Source organism: Phyllostomus discolor, chromosome 8, assembly GCF_004126475.2.
Source record: "Phyllostomus discolor isolate MPI-MPIP mPhyDis1 chromosome 8, mPhyDis1.pri.v3, whole genome shotgun sequence".
Lineage (NCBI taxonomy): Eukaryota > Metazoa > Chordata > Mammalia > Chiroptera > Phyllostomidae > Phyllostomus > Phyllostomus discolor.
In genome coordinates, this window is record NC_040910.2 from 34,300,522 (window position 1) to 34,313,036 (window position 12,515).

Here is a 12,515-nt window from a genome sequence, read left to right on the forward strand (position 1 = left end):
CAAGGGCAGGGGAGACCCAGCAGCTTGTTAGAAGCCCTGTTCTCTGGTCTGGGACTCTGGGGAGGGTGGGGAGCTGGGAGCTCAGCCCAAGGCAGCCCTGGAACCCAGAAGCAAAGGCATGAGGAACAGAGATGTATGTTCAGGTCTCTGCACTGCCTGCCACGCGCACGCTGCAGCCTCACCTGCCTCACTGGGAAACAGCTTAACACCAAAACTTGGACTGCCTACTTTCGCAGGGGGCTATGTAGAGGCTCCGATGAGCCAGAGAATGGCCTTTCAAAGACTGTCAATAAAGTACAGAGTATGGAGCAGAGAAGATAGTGATGATAATTTCCACCTCCAGCCTGCTGTGAGGGACAAAAAGCACAAGCAAAACACATGCCGAAAACCGCTGCAAAGACGAGGGCCCGGCGCTGTGGCTCCACAAGCCCACTGTAGCAATACTGTGGAACTTGCTCTGGCCTGGGGCCCTAGTGCCCTGGAGTCACCAAGGTTCTTCATTTTGGAATAGAACAAGGGGACAGAACTCCTCGAGGAGAAAGTTTTGGAGGTCTGATCCTGTTAATTTTATTTAAATTTTCATTCATTTATTCATTCATTATCTTTATGACATTTCACAGTTCTTTAAACATACAAGGTGCTCTCGCAAATATTGTATCAGTAATCCTATCCCCATTTTACAAGTGAAGAAACTGAGGCTGAGATCAGGTAAATGCAACTTGCACTCGGGGTTTCTGACTTCAAGTCCTGTGTTCCTGGACACCGACGTTCTGTGAGCTATAGAGCCAAAGGAAAAGATGGTAGGGAGAGAGGGAAAGAGGGGAGAAAGGGAAAGGGAGGAAACGAGAGGGGCGAGGGCGGAGGAGAGGGAAAGGAAAGTGAGAAGCAGGGAAGCAAGGAAGGAGGAGCGGAAAAAGAAAGGGTAAAGAAAAGAAAGAAGGAAAAAGGCATTTAAGAGGAGCAGAAAGCGCAGTTTACACATCACATACCAGAGGAGTAAGGCTCAGGTCTGTGTGCCAGACAGGGTCGTTGCACGGTGCACGCACACAGTGTCCACTGTGCCCCCGAGTCGCCACATGTGGCTCCGTCGCTCTGACTCTGCTCGCCTTTGTCTGCGGGAACCCGCATCCCACCCTGCCGCGGGTCCAAGCACCCATGCCGCAGCGCCTACGTCTCCACACTTCTTGGTTTAGTTGCTTGCGGATTCACCGCGCGGAGCATCGACCGATGAGCCTCTGGATCAACAGCTAACTGGCCACGGTCCTGGGCCCAGCGCTGGCCGGAGCAGGCGTCAGCCCTGGCTCTCTTGCTCAGCCCTCCCGGACTTTGGGGACGCTTGGTATCTACGCAGAACTCCGGAGGATTGAAGGTCGCAGTGATCCGAGCGGCGTCAGAATCACATTTGACCCCGCGTTTCTTAGCACCACCCGCACCAGGGCATGCTCATATAAAGTTGCCCAAGTAAATCAATGCATTGGTGCAAGTTAATGAAGAAATTAAGGAATGGAATGAGCCTAGGAGCCCGGGTTCCCGCATGCGGACAGCTCACACTATCGGGGCTGCGCCAATGCTAGCAAGTGGCTGCTAAACCTCGGGTCCTGGAAAACCCAGGCTGGAGCGCTCTTTCCGGACGAAATACAGGAAATTAAACGATTGGAAACAACAATCATGATACGTATTCTCTCTGCCCCCGCCCCCGCTATTTTCTCCATTTTGCCTTGCGTCTATGGAATCCGACTTGCCCGCTCTGCGCAGCCGGGGTCTCGCGTATCTTCCAAACGTGGTTCCTGGGCGCGGCCCCACAGCGTGCGCGTTCTGCTCAGGAACTACGCTGGGAGGGAGCCAAAGGCTGGCGCCGGAGTGGGGACTCCCGCGGCCAGCAAGGGGGCGCTGTCCCCTAGGGGCCTCTGACCCTGCGAAGCACCCTCTCTGCGCTGGAGGGCGGTTGGGGTTTGAAAGAGTCGAAGAGTTTTTCTATGGGTCCTCGGCTGCAGCACGGTTGCCCCTGCAGCGATCCGCTCTCCACTCCCTACCCTCCCCAGCCCCCAACGAGCTGCCCTCCCCCGGACGGGCGCGGCCCGAGCTCCCCGCGGTTCCCAGAGCATTCTGGCCCAGGATTTTTCTAAAGGAATTTCTGGCAGAGGGGTCCAACACGGGAAATGGCCTAGGCTTCCCGGGGCAGGGAAGCCCGCCTAGACCGCGGACACATTCTCTCCGCACACGTCCCACACCACTCCCTGCCCACCCCACGTCGCCAGCCAGCCCCACCGCTCCACCTCGGGTTCCAGGATGCTGTCTGGCTGCAGGCCACCCACTTTCCAGTCTGCACTGCGCCGTGTCAGGCGCCCTTCGCTGGTCAACCTCCGCCCGCGAGAGCTGCGGGTGAAGCGCACCGGCCTAGGGTGCCGCTACTGGATCCTGGCTGGAAGGGAGAGGAAAACTTAAGCTTTCTATTTTTATGTGGAAAGCTGATTCTCGTATGAAAATTATCCGAGGCTTTAGAGATTAAAATCGGGACATTCTCCATTCATTTGCCTAGTTTTAGCCCTGGGGGTGCATATTACGCACCAGACACCCCCTGTGAACTCAGTCACTGCACGATGGGAAATTGAAACCCAGACTTAGAGCTTAAAGGCTCTTTGTCTAAAGTTATATTATGTATAGAGTTTGGACTTCGCATATATTATCTCTGAATCTTCACAAGAGCCCTGTGAGATGTCTTATCATCGTCCTCCTTAAAGGATAAAGAATGGAGGCTTAGAGAGATACCCGACTTGCCCAGAGTCACGCAGGAGGCAACCCAAACAGGGGACAGGCCCCGACTCCAGATTCGCAGTCCTCCAGTGACAATGCTACCTCCTTTCAGGGTCACTTCTGTGGAGCACGCACAGGGGAGGTGCTCAGCAAATATTTGTGGAATGAATTCCAGAATCTAGTCAAGCCTTGTGATGGCCACGTTTTTATACAGTAGGGTGCATCTAAGCCATATTTACTCACTCATTTATTCATTCACTTATTTGGCAGTGCCTGAGCACCTACTGTGTGCCAGCACTGAAGTAAGAGCCAGGGAACAGTCCTACTCACACGAAGCAGGGTGACACGGAGCTGTCATTGGAAGGAAGGGGTTCAAGTCCTCCAGGGACACGGTGAGCAATCAGCCCGCGGCCCTCTGAGTTGAGCGCTGGTCCAGAACCTGCAGCCCCCGTCTGCCCTGGAGGTGTCAGGATGAGGGGAACCCGAGGGCTCTCAAGTCCTGCCAAAGTCGTAGGGGACACGTGTGGGAGGGCCCCGTGACTCCACTCGCTCTGTGGGAGCTGGTGGGAGGAGAAAAGAGAAAATACAAGAAGGGAATTCCTGGAGGGAAAAGCTAGAGGCAAGGGAACTGGAGACCTGGACACCAGACACTGGGGTGGGGTGGGGAGGGATGGTAGAAGAGAGAAAGCAGATGGCAGAGTGAACAAGAAATGAGAACGCAGCCATGGTCTCCAAGAGCCAGGGTGCTGTGGGGCCGTCGAAGGGGGCCGTCGGGTGGGCACTGAGTAGAACCCGATGCGGGATCTAACCCGAGCCAAGTGTAGCCTCTCGTGATCACCAAAGTTGGCTGGAGGCTGGGGTCCTTTTAGAAAAGCAGTAGGTGTGTTCTCTGGGGGGCGGGGGGGGGGAATGCATGGTTAATGTCCCTCGTGCCCCGCCATTCCCAGCGAAACCTTTTTGGTCTCGATTCTCTGTAGGATTCCACGCCCGGGAGGAGTTGATGAAGTCCGGCCCTTGGAGGCTGCGGCTAGGGGCCTGGAGTCCGGCTCCTACTTTCGAACGAGGTAATTGCGAACGGTGCCCGCCTCCCTGCTCGGCGGCACCTGCGCCGGGAGCGGGCGGGACGGAAGGCGGCCCCCGGGCGGCGGGGCGCGGAATCCCTGGAGGGACCCGTGAGGCGGAGGGGCGGGCTGGGGGCGGGCGATGCGAAGCGGCCCTCCTTCTCTCTCCGGCTCCCCGCAGGTTTGAGCCGGGAGTCTGAGTCCCGGGACGCAGGGAGGGGGCCGCGCGGAGACGGAGGGAGGGGCGGAGCCGTCTTCAAGAGTCATTGGAGGACGCGACAGCCCAAAGCTGATAAATAAGGGGCCGGGACGCGGCTGCGGGCCAAGTTGGACGCCCCGACCAGTGCGAGGGCCAGGCCAGCGCCCGCCCCGCGAGGCGAAGCGAGGCGAAGCGAGGCGACCCCCGTGCGGCCATGGCCTCACTGCTGGGAACTTATCCGTGGCCCGAGGGGCTCGAGTGCCCAGCCCTGGAAGCAGAGCTGTCGGATGGGCTGTCGCCGCCTGCGGCCCCGCGCCCTCCAGGGGACAAGGGGTCGGAGAGCCGTATCCGGCGGCCCATGAACGCCTTCATGGTGTGGGCCAAGGACGAGAGGAAACGTCTGGCGGTGCAGAACCCGGACCTGCACAACGCCGAGCTCAGCAAGATGCTGGGTGAGTGATCCGGCGTGAGGGCGCGCCCCGAGGTCTCGGGCTGGGGACGCAGGCAGAGGCGGCTTGGGGCAAACGCGCGAACCGTGGCAGAACCTGGCAGGTGGGGACGCGTGGAGAGCGCGGGCGTCTCGGTGCCCGCCAGGTTGGGCATCTGTGTGAGAGTGGGTGTGATGGCGGTGGCCGGGATTCAAAGTAGGGACCCCCTGGCAAGGCCCAAAGTGAAACAAGGTGGCCCCGGCGTGGCCTCGGAGGTCCACTCGTGAAGACAGGAGAGGAATTGGGGGTCCTAGGCAGAGCGGGACAGCGTCCAGGCGCGGATCGCCCAGCTATGGAGACCCGCACTCAGAAACTGCCAGGACCGAAACGCTGAAACGGGGTGGAACTGGCCTTTGCTAGGAATACCGGAGTGGAAAACTCATCATTCCATTCACTTTACCTCTGGCACCATCACAGAGGGAGGTGGTAACGACCATTAACGAATGTTCACAAAGAGACCTTTCGGGAACGCATTACTGCTTTAACTTTGTTATGAAAGCAACAGAAGAAAAAAAAAAAGACTACCGCAAGTAGACTCCATTCAAGACTATTTCTCAATCAGACCAGTTTAGTTAACTTCATCTGGATACTTACGGCAGCCGTTGAGGGTCTGTCTGTCTGGGAACCTGGCCGGTGGCTTCCCTAGTGATGCTGTGCTGTCCCAGCTGGAGTAGTCGGACTGCGGACAGGGCAAGCCAGACAAGAGGAGACAGAGAGGATGTTAGGGCATGTCCGAAAAACCAGAGTTCCTGTCAGGGTTTCTTGTCTCTCCCCTGTCTGGAGCTGAGCAGTTTTCACCTCTGCCCTACTCCTAACCTCTTAGCCCCTTCGATGTAGTATTTATCCATTTTAACGGGTGGAAACCTTTGAAAGTACTTTGTGTGTGGAGGGGACCCTCGGCCCTGTGAGCAGGGACAGTATGTGGTCACCAGAGATCGGCCCTGCTCTCCCAACCCTACCAGACCCCAAACCAAAAAAGCCGGTTTCCTTTTTCATTGGAGCTTTGGGCTCCTTCCTGGTCCGCACCTTGGACTGAGGCTGCCCACCTTTCTGCTGGTTAAAGCCGCAGGCCTGCAGAGAGAGTCTCTCCTGCAGTCTAGCGACCCTCTCAAAGCAGCTGGTGGAGTGCCGGTTTCAAAGAACCTTTTACAGCTCAGCCTCCTGGTTCGCCCTGCCCAGGAAGCCCTTGTCTTAGGGAGCCCCTTCCTCCATAAAAAAAATATTTAAAACTGTATTTTACACTGTTGGCACAAAGACAAATGAATTAGTATACACAACAATAAAACATTTTCTTCAACCTGTAAGTTTATATTTTCCCTCAGATTGCTAAAGAAATAAAAGCACTATTTTGTGGGCCCCTAATTTTTTGTGTGTGGGTGCTACGTGCTGCTCCTAGGTGCTCTTGTGACAGGAGTACAGCAGGGTTTCTGTTGTAGACCCAGGGCCAGAGATGGAGAAGGATTTGATTTGGGAAGCCTTACAGAATTGAGGCTGCCTGCGTCCAGGGAAAGGGCAGGCCAAGGGACTTGGGTGACAAATGCCTCCAGTAAGCTGATCCTTGCTGTCTATTTGCACGATAGCTTTCAGAGGTTACAGTTCATTTTACAGGAAAGACACAGATTCCTTCCTGCTTAACCACACAGCCGTTGGCACTGGGTGAAGGGAACCAACCTGATGTTGCTCTTTCAAATACGGTCTTTCTAATCTGTTCAGAGGATGATGTATTTCCACTCCCATGATCTCGCCCGACCCTTTGCTTTCTGACCTTGGAAAGGAAAGGACTGGATGTGAGTCCCAACTTTTTTGACTATAAGCTTTCTAATCTTTAACATTAAAAGTTTCATCCATGAGCACTAGTATTTTTAGTCCCTACTAAAATTATTATATGAGAAAGCACATAAAGGCAGTTAGTTACCCATTTAGTGGCATTTAAAATTAACCTATATTTTATTAATACTGTAACATCCAGGTATGCTTAGAAACCAGAGCCACATTTTAGGTACTCAGTCCACAGACAGGGCAGCGTGCGGGCAACTGGGTCTTGGGTCTCTTGCAACAATTTTGTGGTCTCAGTCCTAGGCTGTGAATTGCAGACCAGTTAGCTCCAAATCCAGAGTTCCTAACACTTTTCATGCTGCCCTTTTAAATGACAGCTAGTTACATTAATTGATGACTGTCAGAATAGTTATAAACTTTCATCCCAGTGGTGGGACACCTTTGGTAATCACCATCCTCCAGCGGTCTCTGAGGGCCTGGGTGCAGAGCCTGCCAGCACAGGCACAGGCAGGAGGGTGGCCAAACACACAGCTCCACTCTGCCCTGTGCAGAGGGTTCTGGGTCGGGGAGGCTTGCCCCTCTCCTTACTGGGTTTATCCGGGCCTGTCCTCCAGGCTAGTGACTCTGAAACTTTAGCACACATTAGGGTCATGGGGGAACTTGTCAAAGTTGTAGAATCTGAGTTCACCCTAGGAGGTAACTACCTAAGGGGTCCAGAAGTGACCTTCAGAAAACCTGCAGCTGGCAGGATGTGCAATGCACTTTGAAAGACTCAAGCAATTTACAAAACAACACCCAAGTGAGTAAGGACAAATAAGAAATACAAATGAAACCAGCATTTCAGTACCAGGCGATGCACTTTTGCAGTACTTTTTACAGAGTGAGTTTTGTGTTGGGTAGTGTCACAATGTTATTTTCTAGTGAGGAAAACAGAGACCCAGGGAAGTTAAGGGGTGTTTGCTTCCATGTGGAGAGTCCATGGCTGCGCAGGTGCCCTTCCCTGCCATGGTCAGAGGGTCCTAAGTAGATGACTGGAAGCTGCGGTGCATGGGCCTGTGTGTATACACGTGTGCTTGTTGCATGTGCATGCTTACATACATATGTACATGTCACAGGCCCATGCTAGCATTCTGGCCACGGTCAGGTTTTCACACAGAGGGGTCCTTTTGACCTTCAGATGTAAAGGATAATAAGTGAGATCCTATAATTTAATTACGTCTGTGAAACTACCGAACTCTACCTGGGCTCCCTCAAGGGAAAGCCTGTGAGGTTTATGCCATAAATAAATACTACAATATCACTTCTTGAGAAACAGCAACAATCAGCGAAGGCAGAGAATTTTCATTAAAATGCACAAATAATTAGAATTGCCTCTCCAAGGGTTAAAAGTATCCATATCAATGTCGTGGTCCTTACATGTTTTTATCCTGTGGCTGACATTGGCCTTTCGCTGTGGGGCCCACATTGTTTCCATATTTGTGTTCCCTGATGGATTTTATATTAGAGGTGATGTGACTGTGTGTGTCGTTGGCATGGAGTGGTTTTGCTCCGTGCAGGCGAGGGAGGTTGGTTTGGCCTCGCGGTGCGCTGCGCGGGCAGGTCCAGCGCTGGGAAGAGGGCGTGAAGGGGGAGTGCCTTCCTGTATTTTGTGGAGAGGTGGGGCCGCAGACGCGACTGGGCTCGGACGGGGACGAGGGCGCCCGAGTGTGCCCGTCTGGTGCTTGGGGGCGCCAGTCTGAGACAGGTGCACCGGCCGCCCCAAGCCGCGCAGATGCTGAACGTGCCCTTCTCTGACTTGTGTGAACAGGAAAGTCGTGGAAGGCGCTGACGCTGTCGCAGAAGAGGCCCTACGTGGACGAGGCGGAGCGGCTGCGCCTGCAGCACATGCAGGACTACCCCAACTACAAGTACCGCCCGCGCAGGAAGAAGCAGGCCAAGCGCCTCTGCAAGCGCGTGGACCCCGGCTTCCTCCTGAGTTCCCTTTCCCGGGACCAGAACGCCCTGCCCGAGAAGCGGGGCGCCAGCCGGGAGGCGTTGGGGGACAAAGAGGACAGGGGTGAGTACTCCCCGGCCGCTGCCATGCCCAGCCTGCGGGGCTGCTACCACGAGGGGCCGGCGGGCGGCGGCACCCCGGGCAACACGGACACTTACCCCTACGGGCTGCCCACGCCCCCGGAAATGTCGCCCCTGGACGTGCTGGAGCCGGAGCAGACCTTCTTCTCCTCCCCTTGCCAGGAGGAGCATGCGCACTCCCGCCGCATCCCCCACCTGCCCCGGCCCCCTTACTCCCCCGAGTACGCCCCCAGCCCTCTCCACTGCCGTCACCCTCTGGGCTCCCTGGCCCTCGGCCAGTCCGCGGGCGTCTCTATGATGTCCACTGTTCCCGGCTGTCCCCCATCTCCTGCCTATTACTCTCCTGCCACCTACCCGCCTCTCCACTCCAACCTCCATGCCCACCTGGGCCAGCTCTCCCCGCCTCCCGAGCACCCCGGCTTTGATGCGCTGGATCAGCTGAGCCAGGTGGAACTCCTGGGGGACATGGATCGTAATGAGTTCGACCAGTATTTGAACACTCCTGGCCACCCAGACTCTGCTGCAGGGGCCATGGCTCTCAGCGGGCATGCCCCGAGTTCTCAGGCAACACCAACGGGCCCCACAGAGACCAGCCTCATCTCTGTGCTGGCCGATGCCACGGCCACGTACTACAACAGTTACAGCGTGTCGTAGAGCCCGAGGCCGCCGTCCTGCTCTGCCTCGACGCCACCACGCTCCGTCCTGCGCACTGAGCAGAGCCGGCTGCGCGGTGCTGCCGCCCACGGCGGGCTTGTCTGCCCTGCGGGTGCTGCGATCCGGGATCCGCGGATCCGAGGACCCTCTCCACCCCCTTCCCTGCCTGCCCCACTCCCTGAAGCCTGCGTTCTGAGTATATTCCTTCGAATGAGTCTTCATTGGCAACACCTAGGAATAAGACAAGGTCGTTGCTGAGAGACGCTGGTTCCAGGTAGAATTTTCACAGACCTCTCCTCCCTGTCCCCATCTCAAAAACAAATGTTCGAGAAGCCCAGCAGCACTGTCACCGCCCAGGCTCTGACACAGCCGCAGGGATGCAGCCGAACTTGGGGTCTTCACGCGGAGGGAACCCTGGGCTGGGATCCAGGGACCCAGGATCCTCAGAGGGCTGGTGACACCCCAGCTGGCCTCTCCTCTCCTTCCAACCTGTGTTCCCATCTATAAAGTGGGGAGCACAATTGACATCTAAGGTCCCTTCTGCTCCAGGGTTTTCTGACTTAGGATTCTCGCAAGGCTGAAAGGAAAACGAGGTTTGACTCAGCAAATTCGTTAAGGTGTAACCTGTGAAGATTCCCTGTGCACAGCCTAGGGCTTTCTGCACTTGCACTGCCTTCCAAACCGGTCTTAGTCATCCAGATGGACTCTCTTCCAATTCGAGAAAAGAAAACACTCATCTTGACTTGGGAAATTAACCACTAGGGTTGGCTGCATTGCTGAAAATGAGATCGATTCAACCTGTATTTTTAAAGTATATTTTATATGTTCTTTTTTTATTATACACACATTTCCAGAGAGTATCTGCCGCCTGAACAGATGCAGTCAGTGTGTGAGACACATAGCACACAGACCTTCATGCGCACCCTCACATGCATGCCTGTGCAGACGACATCAGATACTCTTGTTGACGTTGGCAACTTCTTGTCAACTCCCTGTTCCTAACAACCCAAAGAGCGGGGAACCTGAGAAGAATCTCCTCTAATTTGAATGTGTTGGTTTCTTCAGCAAAATTTCAGCACACTCTTTAGCAAAGTTCCGACTCCCCTCTGCAGACGCTGCCTCCAACTCCTTCTCTTCCTTTTCCGGGGTTGTTTTTGTTTGTTTTTGTTTTTGTTTTTCCTCTGTTCTTCCTCCACACCTGAACTGGCCACTAGTTGAAAGATTCCAAGACTGATGATGCCCATGGGTGGGATGGGAATTCATCCCTCTCACCAGCAAGTTGGTTCTTTAGGTAACATCTTCACACAGCACTTTAAAGGGACTTCTCCATGGCACCTTCGTGTGCTTGCTTCCCAAAGAACAGAGACCCACTGTGATCCAGAAAGTGTTTCTGAGCCCTGGCCCCGCCCCCAGAACATTTCTCTCTTCCTCTCAGACTTCCTTTGAAGGAACGTACCTAACAGTGAGTGAAAAGGCAGTCGTTTGTCTTTTAATGTCAGCATATTATTGCCTGTATGAAATATGTGTTTTATATATTCTCCTATTATTTTCACCTTATATTTTGTATTGTTGAAAGATCCTTTTTTTCCTTCCAAGGAGTCCAATTGTAAAGTCACTTATAAAATATACTTAATCTTTATGCTATGACTGTATACAATGTTTGGTAATAAATAGTAAAGCACTGACAGTATGATCGACTGGCGCCGTCCGGAATGTGTATTAATAATCTTGTAAACCACGATCACAGACGTTAAGCTAAACTGTTCCATTTCCTGCTAAGAACTACACATACTTTGGAATGGTTGTAGATAATTGATTTGTCTAAACTATTTAATTTAAATAAACACTTTTTGTATAATGACCATTCTAGTAGTGCAAAAAAGAAAACATTTTCAAGTGAGGTGGAGATACCATGCCTCATCAATTTTGTTTTAATTTTAAAAAGTTGCGTTTATAGGGGTGGCTTATTTGATTTTTGAGTTTCTGGTGAAGTCATGCAGTCTAATATTATACATTGGAAACAGTGCTGTTATTATTAGTAATGGAAAAAAAGGCTAATTTATAGTCTTTTTCTCCCCAGGATATCTTCACAATTGTAAATTAGAACCGGGTGTTATCTCAAGATAGGAAATAAATTCTGCCCAATTACTTGCTCACTTAAGGCTACCACATTTATTTTTTCTCCGTTTTGAAGTAGTTTGAGAAATACCTGGATTGCTTTCTCTACTGCGAGGTGTGGATGTGGCGACGACAGACATGCGGGCTCCCAAAACTGGATGGAGTGCGGTGAGAGGAAGGGGAACACGGGCCAGCAATTAAAGGATGAAACGTCTTGTGAGGTTTAGGGTTAAAATGCCAGCCAAAAAGTGCTTGGAAAAAACTGGGGATTACTCAGTCCCCATGCGGGTCACCCATGTCTGGCTCTCTCCGTGGTGTAGCAGTTGTAACTTGTTCCAGTCAAGGGTAGTCTTGTGTTCTTTCGGGCCCTCTGGCCAAGGAGTGGGCCTTGGGAGGGCCCAGCTGGGCATATGATTCTCCTTCAATTCTGATCATAATCTGTAGTCATTACTTTAATAGCACTTTATAGATGTAGGGAGTTTTACAGTGAGTTTTATGGGATATTTCTCATCCACAGCCCCAGGTAGGTCCCTGTCATCCATCCACCCCATTGTGCCACCAGGGATGCTGAGGTCCAGGGTGGGAGGTGGGGCCGTGTAGCTCCCCCCACCCCACTCGGCCAGTGGTAGCTGGTTTCAGCCCTCACTTGTCCTGGACATTTGTTGGCAGCGTCAGCCTAACAGTCTCACAGCTCGAGGCTTTGGGCTCCACCATGATGTGGAATTACTGTGCACACGATCCGGTACACACCTATCGCAGCCCAGGGAAAGAAGAATGAACAATGAGGAAATCACAGGGCCAGAAACAGACGGAAGGTGAACTCATTGCCGTCCAGGCTGCTGCGCAGACAGTGGCACTTGCAGGGTCATCAGCTGGCTGGAGGACTTGTCTGGTGGCATCTGCCTAAGACATTGGCCCTCGGCAGTGCCGGCGGGGTGTTTCATTCCAGGACACACGCCATGGGGGTGGGGCGTTGTCCCGACTCTGGAGGGCAGGGAACAGGCAGGCAATAGGGCCACTCTTCCCATTTCTTTTTCTTTTCTTTCTTTCTTTCTTTCTTTTTTTTTTTTTGGCTCTTTCCCTTTCACTCAGCTGTGAGTGAAACAGCGGTCACCCTGAGGGACAAGAGAACCTTTCGCTTTGCCTGATAAGAAGTCATGGGTATGAAGAGCTGTAAGTTGTTTTTTCTAAAATGAAGATGTTATCATTTCATTCTTTTCCTTAAGATCCCTCAGCGTCTGCTCGTCACGCACGGCAGAGGATGAGCACAAAAGTGGGATCATGGGGTTCATGCCTCTTGGTCTCTCGGTTCCTGGAAGGGACCTGGTAAAGTAGCCACATGGCCATTTGTTTCCATAAGCTTTGCAAAAAAGATTTTATTTTGTATCTTTT

The 12,515-nt window shown here is 53.2% G+C and overlaps 1 protein-coding gene across 1 annotated transcript; it reads left to right on the forward strand.

The window, feature by feature from the left end:
• Positions 1-4,019: 4,019 nt before the first annotated feature.
• SOX7 (SRY-box transcription factor 7) lies at positions 4,020-11,159 on the forward strand. Its single transcript, XM_028520718.2, has 2 exons — positions 4,020-4,466; positions 8,086-11,159. The coding sequence occupies exons 1-2, from the start codon at positions 4,229-4,231 to the stop codon at positions 9,003-9,005; spliced, it is 1,158 nt and encodes a 385-aa protein (XP_028376519.1). The 5' UTR covers positions 4,020-4,228; the 3' UTR covers positions 9,006-11,159.
• Positions 11,160-12,515: the final 1,356 nt, after the last annotated feature.